The sequence below is a fragment of the Papio anubis genome, chromosome 3 (genome assembly GCF_008728515.1).
Source record: "Papio anubis isolate 15944 chromosome 3, Panubis1.0, whole genome shotgun sequence".
Taxonomy (NCBI): domain Eukaryota; kingdom Metazoa; phylum Chordata; class Mammalia; order Primates; family Cercopithecidae; genus Papio; species Papio anubis.
In genome coordinates this window covers 38,089,027-38,106,265 of record NC_044978.1, presented here as the reverse complement: position 1 = coordinate 38,106,265, position 17,239 = coordinate 38,089,027, and the positions used below count along the sequence as shown (strand labels likewise).

The 17,239-nt window shown below is 40.8% G+C and overlaps 2 protein-coding genes across 6 annotated transcripts in view; one reads left to right on the top strand and one right to left on the bottom strand.

The window, feature by feature from the left end:
* The window catches only part of SH3D19 (SH3 domain containing 19), a 203,526-nt gene that overhangs the window by 153,853 nt on the left and 32,434 nt on the right, over positions 1-17,239 (bottom strand). The gene's annotated exons all lie outside the window — the stretch shown is intronic.
* PRSS48 (serine protease 48) lies at positions 1,674-16,823 on the top strand. Of its 2 annotated transcripts, XM_031664242.1 has the most exons (6): positions 1,674-1,856; positions 4,280-4,324; positions 4,506-4,668; positions 6,866-7,131; positions 7,848-8,017; positions 16,314-16,703. In XM_031664242.1, exons 1-6 carry the CDS (start codon positions 1,805-1,807, stop codon positions 16,701-16,703), a joined length of 1,086 nt encoding a protein of 361 aa, XP_031520102.1. In that variant the 5' UTR covers positions 1,674-1,804. The 2 variants fall into 2 exon arrangements, with proteins under 2 accessions (XP_031520102.1, XP_021794548.2); XM_021938856.2 differs by lacking the exon at positions 4,280-4,324 and having other exon boundaries at positions 16,314-16,823.

The window sequence follows — 17,239 nt, the reverse complement described above, 5'->3', positions numbered from 1 at the left end:
GACACATTTTTGAGGAGACATAATTCAGTTCAAAACAATAGCTTTAAAATAATCTCCTCTTGATTTAAGCTAGCTTAAGTGAGCCTCAGTGGCCTGTAACTGAATAGTTCTTACCAAAATAGCTACATTTTCTGGTCTTCCATTATTATTTGAGACAGGTTCTTTCTGTCACCCAAGCTGGAGCACAGTGGTACAATCATAGCTCATGTAGCCTTGAACTACTGAGTTCAAGTGATCCTCCTGCCTCAGCCTCCCAAGTGGCTGGGGACTTCAGGTGCACGTCACCACACAGGCTAATTTTTAAATTTCTGTAGATATAGGTATTGCCCAGGCTGGTCTCAAACTCCTGGCCTCAAGGGATCCTCCCAGCTCAGCCTTTCAAAGTGCTAGGATAACAGGCATGAGCTACCACACCTAACCACCTCTATTACTGTTATTATTTTTTTTACTTTTAATTTTTTTTTTTTTTTTTTTTTTGAGATGGAGTCTTGCTCTGTCACCACACTGGAGTGCAGTGGCGCCATCTTGGCTCACTGCAACCTCCGCCTCCCAGGTTCAAGCAATTCTCCTGCCTCAGCCTTCCAAGCAGCTAGGACTACAGGCGTGCACCACCATGCCCAGCTAATTTTTGTATTTTTAGTAGAGACGGGATTTCACCAGGCCAGGATGGTCTGAAACTCCTGACCTCAGGTGATCCACCCGCCTCGGCCTCCCAAAGTGCTGGGATTACAGGTACAAGCCACCGCGCCCGGCTTATTACTTTTAAACTATTTAATGTTTCTTTCAAGCATCTCAATATTTTAAGTTGCAAGACAGCGGTAACGTTTTAATAGTTCATTGAATTCTGCCTCTACAGACTTAGCACCCTATAAACAATTGGCACAGAAAGCAAAAGGCACAGTGAAGATTTCCGAGGCAGATGTTGTGGTGTACCACCCAGACCACCCTTTGTAACTGAAGCATTCATTCCCCTAGCAGCTAGGAGTGTTGGCTGCTGACAGTTCACAGATAAGTCCTATCCTAAGAAGTGCCAACAGAGCCACCTCACCCAACGTAATGCCCTCTCCTAGGAAGTGGCCTGCATCCAATTGTGCAGACTTCTAAGAGCCCATCCTTCTTAGCTCAGAACAGAAAATCTCTGAGGGCCACCTCAGCTTCAGAGAAACTTGTGAGATAGGCTGAGGCCTCTGTTGCAAATGCATCACAGTTCAACTCTCCCTCTAACCAATCCTACCCACCCAAGAGGTGCTGATCCTGAGACCACTCTAAAATAAATCTCCTGCACACAAATCTCAGTCTTAGAGTCTATTTCCCAGGAAACCTGACTTGCAGTGCAGCTAACACTATAACAGAAATGAAAACAAACAAAAAAATGCAGAAAAATTCACCAGATACTGGGTTCATTTCCTCTTTTCCATTTCTTGCTTTTAGAGAATCGTGTCCACCTTCTATCTCCTTGCTAGAGACAGGGTCCTGTTCCTTCCAGTGCCCTCAAGCAGCCACTCCTCAACACCACAGGCAGAAACCCCAGACAGCCGGGGGACAGCAGGGGGTACCGCAGATCCCAGTTCCTCCGGGACAGCAGGGGGCGCCGCAGACCCCAGTTCCTCCCCTGGGTCCTGCAGCTGCACTTCTGAAGTCTGGTCCCTTCAGGATCTGGCAGAGGGTGAAGACCAAAGGAGAGGAGGAGGTGAAACAGAGGAATCCGTTTAGGAGGAGAAACTAGTTCTGGTGGCTCCCCACTGGCCTCTTCCTGGGAGCCTGAGTCCAGGAAGCAGGAAGCGCTGGCTCTGAGGGCAGAGACATGGGCCCTGCTGGCTGTGCCTTCAGGCTGCTCCTTCTGCTGGGGATCTCAGGTGAGTGCCAGGGTGGGGTTGGGAAGGAAGAGGCAGAGGATTTTTACTCAAGAAGGCATCATATACAACAATGTGACACTTCACCCATGGGATGTTACTTATGAGTAGTATGGCCTGAGAAGGTCCTGAGAGGCTACTATATACCCAGCACCGTTCCAATGCTCCTTATTGGAAATAGCAGTACACACACACACACACACAGGATCCCTATCTTCGTGGGACTAATCAATTTATAATATATTAAATGTATAAATTATAAGGCATGTTAGAAGGTAATAAGTACTATGAAAGGAAAGGAGCATCTGAAGTACAGGGGCAGGAGTGTTGCAATCTTTAGAAGGGTAAAGAAGGCCTCACTAAGAAGTCATTTGAGCAGAACCGAAGGAGATAAGTAAATTAGCTAAGAGGATCCAGGAGAAGAGCATCTCAAGCAGAGGGAACTGGAAGAGCAAACACAGTTCAATGATTTCAGGTATACACTTGAGCAAACACAGTTCAACGATTTCAGGTATACGCTTGTTCATTTATTTTTCTGGTCCACAGGGATTTATAAGAAGGGTATACTGGCCAGGCACAGTCGCTCACGCCTGTAATCCCAGCCCTTTGGGAGGCCAAGGTGGGCAGATCACCTGAGATCAGGAATTCAAGACCAGCCTGGGCAACATGTCGAAACCCCCAACTCTACAAAAAATAAAAAAATTAGCGGGGTGTGGTGGCAGGCACCTGTAGTCCCAGCTACTCAAGAGGCTGAGGCAGGAGAAGTGCTTGAGCCTGGGAAGTGGAGGCTGCAGTAAGCCGAGATAGCGCCACTGCACTCCAGCCTAGGTGACAGAGTAAGACCCTGTCCCCACAAAAAACAAAAAACAAAAAGGGTATGTCGAGAGAGCAAAAAACTTAACAGGTAGCAAAGAAGAAAGATACACAAATACTGCAAAATGCCAATTCAGTTAAACCAAATAGCACAAAAGTAAACAGCTTGCAAACCTCAACCGCATCTGAGGGCATCATTGTATTTATAAACTAACACACTTCATATTCCTGATGGTGACTTTGAATCAAGTAAAAGTTAAATTTGAATCTTCATAGAGCATATATATATATTTTTTTAAGAGACAGAATCTCATTCTGTCACCCAGGCTAGAGTGCAGTGGCACAATCATAGCCCACTGCAACCTCAAATTCCTGGGTTCAAGCAATCCTCTCACCTCAGCCTCCCTAATGGCTGGGACTACAGGCTTGCGACCACACCTGTTGTGTTTGTGGCCCAAAAGAGCTGAAGACAAAAGAAAAAAAACCCTGACTGGTATTTAGGAAGTGATTTGCGAAATATAAGAAAAGTCTCTAATATAGCACCTGTCTCCAACATTCCTTTTTCTACTTCTATGCCCTGTCTCTGGTCATCCCTAGTTTGAGAGTCCGATGTGACCTAGGGTTTCCTTCTGCCCTGCCTATCTCACCACCATTTTTTCCTTTTTTTTTTTTTTCCAGACAGGGTCTTGCTCTCTCGCCCAGACTGGAGTGCAGTGGCATGATCCCAACTCACTGCATCCTCCACCTCCCGGGCACAAGCAATCCTCCTGCCTCAGCCTCCCAAGTAGCTGGGACTACAGGCATACACCATCACACCAGGCTAATTTCTTTATATTTTTTTGTAGAGACGGTGTTTGGCCATGTTGCCCAGGCTGGTTTTGAACTCCTGGACTTGAGCAATCCACCCGCCTCAGTCTCCCAAAGTGCTGGGATTATAGGTGTAAGCCACGGTGCCCAGTCAATCTTACCACTTTCATTTGTCTGTTGGTTCATTTATGTAGTCATGCAAATATTCACTGAGAACCTGTCGTGTGCTAGATACCAGCTAGAGCTCACACTTGTATGCAGTGTGCTGTTGTCAGTATCCACTTCTCATCGATGAGGGAACCTCCACAGATAAAGCTGTGGTCCAAGTGTAGGCTGACCTGCCAAGGCCAGCGCCCTGCAGCAGCATCCTGGCGACCTACAACACGGCTTGACTATACAGGTCACCAGCACACTGGAGAAAGCAGAGAGAGGGAAATGTGGAAATCTTTTTTTTTCAATTTTTTTTAGAGACCTGGTTTCACTATGTTGCCCAGGCTGGTCATAAACTCCTGGCCTCAAGCACTTCTCCCACCTCATCCTCCCAAAGCACCAGGATTACAGGCATGAGTCACTATCCCTGGTTTAAAAAATAATAATAAATTTTAAGTTAAATTGTGTTTCATGTATGCTGCTAAAGGCAGCTAAATATGTTTGTGAAGGTTCCCACTAATAGGTAAAAGCCATTTGAAAATGTTGGCCTTTAACACCAATCTGGAAAATTTAAATATAAAGGAAGGTTCTCTGCTCAGTGAATCTAGATATTAGATGTGTTATTATGTATTAATGATACCCTATTTCTTCCTTAGGGTCTTGCTCATGCTCTTTTCCCAAAAAGAAAGAGCTGCAATCAGGTGAGTGGTCTCCATTTTGAGCCCAAGACTGCTGGGTGTGGAACCAGAATAGGATAGAGTATGGTGTCTAGGGAGGGTTCAGGTCCTAGGAATAGATGGGAGTTTGGGAATGATGATAAGGTGGGGACCAGAGAAAAAAGACTCCTAGGTTTCCACATTTCCCTTTCTTCTCTTTCTCTAGTGTGCGGGCAACCTGTATACTCAAGCCGCATTGTAGGTGGCCAGGATGCTGCTGCAGGGCGCTGGCCTTGGCAGGTCAGCCTACACTTGGACCACAAATTTATCTGTGGAGGTTCCCTCGTCAGTGAGAGGTGGATACTGACAGCAGCACACTGCATACAACCGTGAGTTCTAGCTGGCAGCTAGCACACAGACAGGTTGTCAGTGAATATTTGCAACACTTCATGCATCCATGTCACATCCAACTGACAAATGGAAGTGGTAAGATAGGTAGGGCGGAAGGAAACCCAAGTCATGTCAGACTATCAAACCCGGAACATCCAGAGACAGGGCATAGAAGTAGAAAAAGGAAAGCTGGAGACAGGCACTATATTAAAGACTTTTCTTATTTTTTGCCAAATCACCTTCTAAATACCACTCAGGAGATTTCTGTCCTAAGTTTTTTGGGGTCATAAACACAATCTGAGCTCTAAGAGCCACTGCTGTGAGATAAGCAACTTGTGATGTGGTCAGTGTCCCTATGGAGAGGCCCATGTGGAACCCACATCTCTAGTCAACAGTGAGAAGACCCAAAGCCTACCAACATAAGTGACTTTGGACCCAGATCGCCCCAATAAGATGACTGCAGCTCACCTTGATTGCAGCCACATGAGAGACCTTGAGTCAATGGTACTCAACTAAGTCACACCTGACTCCTGACCCATAAAAACTATGAGATAAATCTTTGTTGTTTTAAGCCACTAAGCTTTATGATAACTATGCAACAATTGATAACTAATACATACAGAAATTGAAATTCCAGGACTCTTCAATAACAACACCGAAAGTTCCAATAAAATAAGCCAGGCGTGGTGGCTTGCACCTGTAATCCCAGTTACTAATGAGGTTGAGGTGGAAGGATCACTTGAGCCCTGGAGTTCAAGGCTGCAGTGAGCTACGATTGCGCCACACATTCCAGCTTGGGTGACAGAGTGAGACCCTGTCTCTAAAAAAAAAAAAAATTAAGTTTTTAAAAAACTCAAAAAAAATAGAGTAATAACTTCAAAATGCTAAAAGAAAATTATTTCCAACTTAGAATTCTACCCATATGCAAACTATCAATCAAATGTGGGATAGAAGTAAAACATTTTCAAATATACAAAGCAGCAAAAATGTTACCTCTCATACACATTTTCTCAAGAAGTCATAGGAGAATCTGTTCCACCAAACTAAAGGGGGAAAATAGGAAAAACAGGAAAACACAGAATCCAGACAAAAGGCAAATGAAACACAGAAGAGAATCCCTAAGAAAGTCATAAAGGATAAAGAAAGTGCCAAGATGATGGCTGTGTCGCAGCCCGGCTTAGAACAAGAGGGCAGAGGGCTCCAAAAAAAGGTAGTATTGATAGAATGCCTGACAAGTTTGAACAAAATGAGAGGAGATTTACACTTCTGGTAGAGAGTCTGGGGAATGAGACTGGTGATGAGTATAAAGATAAAAACAAAAAACCAAAGTGAGCCCACTTACCAACTCCAGGAGAAGCAAAAGGTTTTACAAGAAATGTAATCACCCAATAGGACCCAGTAGTGAATAATGTTTACATAGTCACAAGAACAAACACATTAATGATCTAACAAAAAGTTATGATAACACTGGCTAGTAGGATGGGTGGAATGGAAGTGGGGCGGGGGGAGTAGAAAGCGATGTGTAAGAAAGCTCAATCCTCACCTTCCACACTAGGAACTCAGGATTCTAAAACTGAAAAAGAAAAATCAAGAAACAGGTATACACAGCGTTTCTTGAAAACACTTGAAAATTACTAAGAGCTAAAAGAGTTGAAAGTCATTGCCTCTAAATAGTTTGAACTGAGGGTGGTGGGGCAGATAACTTGTTATTCATTATTTATTTATTTATTTTGTACATCTTATCAAACTACATACAAATAAATACACTATTTAACTGTGTATATGTATTAACTGTGGTTACATTTTACTTTAAAATTTTATTCAGAAATGAAGGTCTAGTGCTCAGAACAGGAATCAGTATGGACAATAAACAGCAATGTCTATTAAGCATACAGGTGATAGTTGAAACCATGGAGAACGGGAGAGGTAAATGAGAGAACTGGAGAGAAAATACAGGACAAAACACAAGCCACAAACCTCTAGGAAGAGACCACAGAAAGAGTGGTGAGGGAAGGACAGGGAGAGAGAAAGAGAGGAGAGAAGGAGACAAATCAACCCTAGTTGAGGTTGGAAGCACCACGGTTAATTCTCAGTTGGCTACCCTCCTTTCTTGACTAGATACTTAGTGTTACATATAGGCAGCTTGTTCTGACCCAGCTGCAGGCCATAAGCAGGCCTCCTTTCTTTTCTCCATAGGACCTGGACTACTTTTTCATATACCGTGTGGCTGGGATCAATTAAAGTAGGTGACTCAAGTAAAAGTGTGAAGTACTACGTGTCCAAAATCGTCATCCATCCCAAGCACCAAGATACAACAGCAGACGTTGCCTTGTTGAAACTGTCCTCTCAAGTCACCTTCACTTCTGCCATCCTGCCTATTTGCTTGCCCAATATCACAAAGCAGTTGGCAATTCCAGCCTTTTGTTGGGTGACCGGATGGGGAAAAGTTAAGGAAAGTTCAGGTGAGAATGGGCAGAGAGAAGGGTTGTTTCATATGTCACCCTCTTGTACTCCAGAACATTCCTATTCTAGGCATATCCTTACCATGGCAAATATTTTTCAACCAAACCAGATCAATCTAATGATATTATCTAAAAGTTTTTAAATAAAATATCTTTTTTGACTTTTATATTTTTATGTTATTTACTCTTACATCTTGCAGAGTCTGGCTATAGCTGGAAGAGCAGATACTAAGAATTTAAACAAATAACTACCTCTCTCAAACAGAGGTTAACAAGCCTGATTTAAAGTTTGGAGACAGTCTAGTGTTTTTTAACTGTTTTTAAAGTTTTGTGTCAACTCTTTCCCAGGTTGGAGTAGAGACAAGACAGGAACTGATCTAGAAGCAAAAAAAAAAAAAAAAAAAAAAAAGGAAAAGGAAGAAGTTTTAGAATCCTTTAGAATACTCATACCTTTACTCAATCAGAATTTGTCAGCAGTACTCGTTATTTAGAACAATGACTCAATTTAAAAAACCTCAAAGCAGCAGAAATAATTTAGAATTACTGAGTTTTAGATGTAAGTGTACCAAAAGATCCAACCATAAGCAAATATGATGGGAAAGGGATTGTAAGCTGCTTTTGGATTCCCATTCAGAGACCTCTGCACATCATGACTGAGTGCTGCCCCTGCACTTTTTCAGGTTGCTTTAATCTTTTGTTCCTGTCTTCCTCCACAGATAGTGATTACCATTCCACCCTTCAGGAAGCAGAAGTACCCATTATTGACCGCCAGGCTTGCGAACAACTCTATAACCCCATCGGTATCTTCCTGCCAGCACTGGAGCCAGTCATCAAGGAGGACAAGATTTGTGCTGGTGATACTCAAAACATGAAGGATAGTTGCAAGGTCAGGGTGTGCTCTTGAGAATTTTTTCTTTTAAACATGAGATCCTAATTCGGATCCAGGTTTTCCTATCTGTAAATAACAGTGGATTGGGAGTCAGGAGATGAAGGTTCTAAGAATAACTCTTATGTTACCCTGGACAAATCACTTAACTTGCATCTGTGAAATCAATGTCTTCAACTATAAGACTATTGATCTAGACCAATGTTAACCACTGGTCATTGGACTTTTTTTTTTTTTTTTTTTTTTAATTAGAGACAGAGCCTTGCTCTGTCACCCAGGCTGGAGTGCAGTGGCATGATCATAGCTTACTACAGCCTCCAGCTCCTGGGTTCAATCAGTCATCCTCCCACCTCAGCCTCCTGAGTAGCTGGGACTACAAGCTCACACCTCACCAGGCCCACATACTTTTTTCATTTTTCTGTAGAGATGAGGTTTCACCATGTTGCCCAGGCTGATCCCAGATTCCTGGCCTCAAGCAATCCTTCCTCCTTGGATTGCTGGACTTTTATAGACTTGTATATTTTCATAAGTATATTATGAGGTTGAAGCAGAATTGCCAACTTTTAAATTTTTTCAAGTAAGAACATTTCATTCTATGCCTAAAAGATGTCGTTCTATTGTCTCCTGGTCATAACTGATGAAAAATCAGCCATTATTTGCATCTTCAGTCCACTGAGAGTAATGTGTTGTTTTGCTCTGGCTGCTTTCAGTATTTTTTTCTTTACCTTTGATTGTCAGCAGTTTGAACATGATGTACTAAGTGTGGTTTTCTTTGCATTTATCCTATTTGGGGTTCACTAAGTTTTTGGTTTTTTAAATCTATTCTTTAACACCTTTCACCAACACTTGGAAATTTTTCAGTAATGGTTTCTTTGAAAACTATTCTGCCTCATTTCTCTCTCCTCCCCTTCTAGATGAAACCATACACTTGTTAAGTTATACCTTTTGGTATTTTCACACAGGTCCATTTTATTTTTATGTTTTTCTCTCTGTTCTTCAAATTGGATACTTTTAAATTGATCTATATTGAAGATCACTGCCTCTTTCTGCTGTCACTTACATTTTACTTTAAGTCCGTCTAGTGAAATTTTTATTTCAGATTTTTTATTTTTTAGTTGTAGAATGACCATTTGGTTTTATTCTCTCCTTCTCTCATCCACACATACTTTCTAGATCTCTGCCAAGATTTTCTATCTGTATATTATAAGTATTTTCCTTTACATGTGTTGATCATAGTTATAATAGTTGCTTTAAATCCTTCCTGCTAATTCCAAAATCAATCTGAGTTATCTCAGGGATATTCTCCAACAATTGCTTTTTCTCATGAGTAGCATTTTCCAGTTTATCTTGGAAAATATTTTCCTGTTGTTTTGTTTGTTTATTTTAATATCTAATCATTTTGGAATATATCCTGGACAATGTCAGTAGCATGGTGTAAGGAGTACAGATTGTTATGCTTCTCTAAAGAATGTTGATTTCCTGTTTCAACGGGAAGTCAACTTGGCTGACCTCAAAATCCAAACTCGATCTCTCCTGTGATAGGCATCAGCAGTTATTTTAGCCTTAGCTGAGCTGCTTGGAGTCTAACCTACACATGTGTGTAGTTCAGGGTTTATTCAGAAATTTGAGCAGAGTTTATATGCAGAACTTGGGACTCTCTCTCTCTGTGGCTCTCTCTTTTCTGGTATATTTCCCTTCACTTTCCGACTGCTAAGGTAACTTTAAACTCTATCCTCTGATTCCTCAAGTCAGTAAGACTGTGGGTTTCTTTCTAAGTTCCAGTCACTATGCATGATAATAACTGGGGCCTGCTTTAAGGGAAAAATCATTTTTTTAAAAAAAGAACGTCATCCTCTTCTTCCAAGGATTGACTCTAGTTTCTGCCTATCAGCCACTCTTCACTGCCTTCAGAGAGTAGCCATTTATATGCTGTCCACAATTTCTAACTGTTATCCGAAGCAGTTTGTCAGAGACAAGTCACTCCCATAAGAAATTTTAAAAACAGAAAGAGTCCTAAGAAGCGCAGAATATACTTTCTTCTTAAGTGCCCATGGAACATTCTCCAGAATAAACCATATGCTAAGCTGTAAAACAAGCCTCAATAAAGTTGGAAGGATTAAAATTATACAAAGTATATTTTCTAATCACAATGGAATGAAATTAGAAATAAATAAGAGAGAAATATGGAAATTCACAAGTATGTGGAAGGTGACACACTGCTAAATAACCAATGAGTCAAAGAAAAAAAGAATCATACAAAAAAATTAAGAAATATTTTGAGATGAATAAAAATAAAGAAACAACATACCAAATCCTATGGATACAGCTACAGCAGTGCTCAGAGAAACATTTATACATGTAAATGCCTACATTAAACAATAAATCTCAAGTCAGTAACCTAATCTTCCATATAAGACACTGGAAAAAGAAGTTCAAGATCAGCCTGGGCAACATAGTGAGACCTTGTCTCTACTAAAAATTAAAAATTAAAAAAATTAGCTGGGTTTGGTGGCACAAGCCTGTAGTCCCAGCTACTTAGGAGTCTGGGGCAGGAGGATCCCTTGAGACCAAAAGTTCACATATGTAGTGAGCTATGATCACACTACTGCACTCCAGCCTGGACAACATAGCAAGACTCTGTGGCTCTGTCTCTTAAAAAAATAAATACATAAATAAAATTTTAAAAGCCTGGGTGTGATAGCTCATACCTGTAATCACAGCACTCTGGGAGGATAAGGTGGGAGATTTTTTTTCAGCCCAGGAGTTCGAGACCAGCCTGGGCAATATAGTGAGACCCTGTCTCCACAAAAAAAAAAAAAAAAAAAATCAGCCAGGCATGGTGGTACACTTGTATAGTCCCAGCTACTTGGGAGGATCATTAGAGCCCAGGAGTTCAAGGCTGCAGTGAGCTATATTTGCACCACTGTGCTCCAGGCTGGGTGACACAGTGAGACCCTGTCTTAAAGGGGCGGGGAGGGGGAGAGGGAAATAAAAAAACTAAACCTAAAGAAAATACAAAGAAGGAAATAAGGGATATAGTGGAAATTACTGAAATAGAGAACAGAAATACAATACAGAAAATAAACAAAAGCAAAAGATGGTTTTTAAAAAGATCAATAAAATTGAAAAAAACTTTAGCTAAACTGAGCAAGAAAAAAAAAGACTCAAATTACTAAAGAATAAAACTGGGACATTACTACTAACCTTACAGAAATAAAAATAATTTGTAAGACACTACTATGAATAACAGTATGCCAAAAAATTAGATAACTAAGATGATATGGACAAATTCCTAGAAACACATAAACTACCATAATTTACCTAAGAAGAAATAGATGGTCTGAATAAACCTAATAAAAAGTAAAGAGAGTCCATTTGTGATTAAAAACAAAAAAACAAACACAAAAAACTACCAACAAATAAAAGACCAGGTCCAGGTAGATAAATTCTACCAAACATTTAAAGAATTAATACCAATTCTGGCCACATGCAGTGGCTCATACCTGTAATCCCAGCACTTTAGGAAGCCAAGGTGGGCAGGTCACTTCAGGCCAGGAGTTCGAGACGAGCCTAGCAAACATGGCATAACCCGTCTCTACAAAAAATACAAAAACTAGCCGGGCATGCTGGCATGTGCTTGTATTCCCAGCTACTCGGGAGACTGAAGCATGAGAACTGTTTGAATCTGGAAGGCAGAGGTTGCAGTGAGCCGAGGTCGCGCCACTGCACTCCAGCCTGGGTGACAGAGTGAGATTCTGTCTCAAAAAAAACAAATAAATAAATTTAAAAAAATAATAATAACAATTAATACCAATTCTACACAAGTTCTTTTGAAAAATAAAAGAAGGAACTGGGCACAGTGGCTCACACCTGTAATCCCAGCACTTTGGGAGGCCAAGGTGGGCGGATCACCTGAGGTCAAAAGTTTGAGACCAGCCTGGCCTACATGGTAAAACCTCATCTCTATTAAAAATACAAAAATTAGCCAGGTGTGGTCGCGCATGCCTGTAATCCCAGCTACTCAGGAAACTAAGGCAGGAGAATCACTTGAACCTGGGAGGCAGATGTTGCAGTAAGCCAAGATCATGCCACTGCACTCCAGCCTGGGTGACAGAACAAGACTCTGTCTCCACAGAAAAAAAAAGAAAAAAAAGGAACACTTCCCAACTCATTCTGTGATCAGTATTACCGAGACCAAAACCTGATAAAGGCATCACAAGGAAGCTATAGACCAGTATCTCTTATGAATAGAGGTGCAAAAATCCTCAACGAACCAAATCCAACAACATATTAAAAGGATTATATATACCTGAATGCCAATTTCCTGTTTCAACAGGAAGTCAAGTTGGCTGACCTCAAAATCCAACTGCGGGTAATTACAAATGGGTATGTGGATTCTTTTTAGGATGTGGTGACTCAAGCCTTGTAATCCAGCACTTTGAGAGGCCAAGACGGGAGGATCACTTGAGGTCAGGAGTTCAAGACTAGCCTGAGCAACACAGTGAGACCTCGTTTCTACCAAAGATTTTTAAAAATTAGCCAGGCGTAGTGGCATACACCTGCAGTCCCAGCTACTTGGTAGGCTGTGGTGGGATGATCACTTGAGACTGGGAAGTCGAGGCCACAGTGAGCAGTGTTTGTGCCACCACATTCTAGCCTGGGAGACAAAGTGAGACCCTATCTCTCTCTTTTTTTATTTTTCAAAAAAATAAAAATAAAAAGGATATACCATAAACAACTGGGATTTATCCCAGGAAACTTAGGTTGGTTTAAAATCCAGAAATCAATTAATGTTAATATACCATGTTCTTAGAATAAAGAGCAAAAACATATGGTCATGTCAATAAATACGGAAAAAACATTTGATAAAAATCCAACAACCCTTCACGTTAAAAAACAAAACAAACAAAAAAACACTCAACAATGAGATGAGTGCAGTTTTTCTACTTGATCAAGTGCAACTACAAAAAACCCCAGCTAAAATACTTTGTGGTAAAAACCTAAATGCTTTTGCCATAAGGTCAGGAAAAAGACAAGAATGTCTACTCTTGCCATTTCTATTCAACATTGTACTGGAGGTTCCAGCCAGAATTAAGCAAGAGACAAAAAAAAGACATCCAGATTGCAAAGAAGGAGTAAAACTATCTCTATTCAAAGATGACATGATTTTATAAATAGAAAATCTAAAGGAATGCCACCTCCCAAAAATTAGAACTAATAAACACATTCATCAAAACTGAAGGATATAGGGACAATATACAAAAAGCAACTGTAGGCTGGGTGTGGTGGCTCACGCCTGTAATCCCAGCACTTTGGGAGGCCAAGGCAGGTGGATTGCTTGAGTTCAGGAGTTTGAGACCAGCCTGACCAACATGGTGAAACCCTGACTCTACTAAAAATACAAAAACTTGCTGGGCGTGGTGGCGGGGTGCCTGTAATCCCAGCTACTCATGAGACTGAGGCAGGAGAAACACCTGAACCCGGGAGGTAGAGGTTGCAGTGAGCTGAGATCTCACCACTGCACTCCAGCCTGGGCGGGGCAACAAAGCGAGACTGTGTCTCAAAAAAAAAAAAAAAAAAAAAAAAAAAAGCAACTGTATTTCTATGTAGTTGCAATGAATAATCTAAGGAAACATGTAAGAAAACATTATTCCATTTATAATAGTTTTAAAAAGAGTAAAAGAGGCCGGGCGCGGTGGCTCAAGCCTGTAATCCCAGCACTTTGGAGCTGAGGCGAGGCGGATCCGCGAGGTCAGGAGATGAGGACCATCCTGGCTAACACGGTGAAACCCGTCTCTACTAAAATACAAAACTAGCTGGGCGGTGAGCCTGTAGTCCCAGCTACTCGAGCTGAGGCAGGAGAATAGTGGAGCCGAGGGGTGGAACTTGCAGTGAGCTGAATCTGGCCACTGCACTCAGCCTGAAGCGACAGAGCAAGACTCCGTCTCAAAAAAAAAGTAAAAGAGGAATAAAGTTAATATTGTTTAAATTGCAGTATTCTCCAAATGGATCTACAGATTCAATGTAACCCCTATGAAAACCCAGCTGGTTTCTTTGCAGAAACTGGCAAGCTGATCCTAAGATGCATATGGAAATTCAAGGGGCGCGAAACAATCTTGAAAACAAGAAACAAGTTGAAGGACTCACATTTTCATATTACAAAACTAACAGTAATCAAGACAGTGTGGTATTAGCATAAAGAGAGACATATATAGATCGATGAAATAGGATTGAGTGTATAGAAATAAACCCTTATACTTATGGTCAATTAATTTTAAACATTGGTATTGAATCAATTCAATGAACAAATAATAGTCATTTCAACAAGTGATGCTGGGACAAGTAGATATCCACATGCAAAAGAATGAACTTGGACCCTGACCTCGCCATATACCAAATTAACTCAAAATGGATCTATGACCTAAATATAAGAGCTAAACTATAGCACCTTTAGGAAAAAACATATAGGTAGGTCTTTGTGACCTTGATTAGGCTACATTTTCTTAGATATGTTATCAAAAGCATAAGCAACAACAAAAAAAGATTAGAGTTCTTCAAAATTCAAAACTTATGCTTCATTGGACACCATCAACAAAGTAAAAAGGTAGCCTATGAAATGGAAGAAAGTATTTGCAAATCATATATGTAAGGGATCTGTATCTAGAAAAAAGAACACTTGTAACTCGATCATTAAAAGAACACAATTTTTAAAAGAGCAAAGAATTTGAATAGATATTTTTCTAAAGATATACAAATGTCCAACTGTCATAAAGATATGCAAACGTAGAGAAATTGGAGCCTTCAAACACTGTCGGTGGTAATATAAAATGGTGCAGCCTCTTTGAAAAACCGTTTGGCAGTTCCTCAAAGGTTAAATATAGAATTACCATATGACCCAGAAATTCCACTCCTAGGAATATGACCAAGAAAGATAAAAATATGTCCATACAAAAACTTGCACATGAGCTGGGCACAGTGGCTTCCACCTGTAATCTCAGCTACTCAGAAGTCTGTGGCAGGAGGATCGCTTCAGTCCAGGAGTTCAAGACCAGCCTGGGCAAAACAGGGAGACCCTGTCTCTAAATAAACAAACAAAGAAAAAACTGGTACAAAAGTGTTCACAGCAGCATGATTATTATTTTAGAAACAGGATCTTGCTCTGTCACCCAGGCTGGAATGTAGTGGCAGGATCATAGTTCATTGTAAACTTGGCTCAAGCAATATTTCTGCCTCAGCTTCCTGAGTGGTTGGGATGACAGGCATATGCCACCACAGCAGTTATTTATTTATTTATTTATTTGTTTGTTTTGTAGAGACAGGGTTCCACTAGGTTGCCCAGGTTGGTCTCAAATGCCTGGCCTGATCCTCCTGCCTTGGCCTCCCAAGACACTAGGATTACAGACATGAACCATCATGCTGGGCCATAGACACGTTATTTATAATATAATAGCCCAAATAACGGAAGCAATCACAATGTCCATCAGGTGATGAATGCAGAAACACCAAGTGGTACATCCATACAACGGAATATTATTCAGCCATAAAAAGGAGTGGAGTACTGATACAACATGAATATATCTTGAAAAGAACGTGCTAACCAAAACAAGCCAGACACAAAAGGCCACATATTACATGATTCCATTTATATGAAATGTCTAAAATAGGCAAAACCATAGAGGCAGAGAGTGGACTACTGGTTGGCCCAGCTGGGAGGTCTGGGAAGAAATGGGGGTAATTATGAATGGGTATGAGGTTTCTTTTTAGGGTGATAAAAATGTCCTAAAATGGGTTGTGGTGATGGTTGTACAACACTGTAAATATACTAAAAACCACTGAATTGTGTAGTATGTAAATTATATGACAGTAAAGCTGTTATAAAAAAGAAAGAGAACAAGACTGGAAGACTACTACCAAGTTCTATCACTATCATTTTAGGTAAGAACTGATTACTTAGCACTAAAAAAGAACAGTAAGAACAGGAAATTAAGGCAGTTCATTCATTTGAATAAATTTATCTTTAGTGAAAAAATCATCCCATTAGTTTTATTTCTCTTTTTATCACAGATAAATATTTTGAAATTACTCATCTATTTCACTAAGGTCCCTGACAATTTCAATTCTATGATTCTAAAATTCCTGTGATCTCTCCCTAAAGCAGTGATTAGTCTAGCTCCCTGTAGAGTTCCACAGCTGCATGGGTCTCATGGCCCAGTTTTAAAGAATTCTCCACCCCTTATTACTACTCTCTTCTTCATGCCTCTTTACACTATGCTCATTACCTTTATTTCTTCCTTAGGGTGATTCTGGAGGGCCTCTGTCGTGTCACATTGATGGTGTATGGATCCAGATAGGAGTAGTAAGCTGGGGATTAGAATGTGGTAAATCTCTTCCGGGAGTCTACACCAATGTAATCTACTACCAAAAATGGATTAATGCCACTATTTCAAGAGCCAACAATCTAGACTTCTCCGGCTTCTTCTTCCCTATTGTACTACTCTCTCTGGCTCTCCTGCAACCCTCCTGTGCCTTTGGACCTAACATTATACACAGAGTAGGCACTGTAGCTGAAGCTGTTGCTTATGTACAGGGCTGGGAAGAGAATACATGGAGATTTAGTCCCAGGGGCAGAGAACTCACAGGAGAACCACTGGTAACCCTGGATGACTTTATTCACAATTTGAAATGATTTTGTTTTTAAGGTTCTTGATTTTGTAAGTTTTGGGGTTGGAATGTGAAGAGTTAAGAAATAAAGCTGCCACTTTGTACATTCTTTGTCCCTGACTAATGAGTCTTCCAAGGCAGGAAGGATGTCCTTTATGAATAAGTATTTGTAGACACAAATTAAATAGCTACTACAGAGGCAGGCAAGTATCTGTGATGACACAGGAAAATATAATAAGGGTCTACCTCGTGCCCATGGGTTGCATCATGGGATTCTAGTCTATTATTTCTCACCTCCTCTACTATCTTTAACTTCCCTTCTAATGCCTGCTTTACCCCTCAACTGTAACAAGAGGGCTAATAAAAAATTCATATAAAGCCAACTCCGGGCACACTGCCTAGGGATTAGCTAGCCCTGCTCCATAAGGAGCAGTAAAAAAAGAAGAAAAAAAGAGAGATGCAAACATGGGTCAGGCATGTTGGCTCACACCTGTAATCCCAACACTTTGGGAGGCCAAGGATCATCACTTGAGGCCAGGGGATGGAGACCAGCCTGGGCAA

Bases quoted from the DNA above. Each gene is read 5' to 3' on its own strand.
- PRSS48 (XM_031664242.1), top strand. From the start codon at position 1,805: ATGGGCCCTGCTGGCTGTGCCTTCAGGCTGCTCCTTCTGCTGGGGATC. The intron at 1,857-4,279 runs GTGAGTGCCAGG...TTTCTTCCTTAG, and splicing joins CCTTCTGCTGGGGATCTCAG to GGTCTTGCTCATGCTCTTTT. The intron at 7,132-7,847 runs GTGAGAATGGGC...CTTCCTCCACAG, and splicing joins AAAAGTTAAGGAAAGTTCAG to ATAGTGATTACCATTCCACC.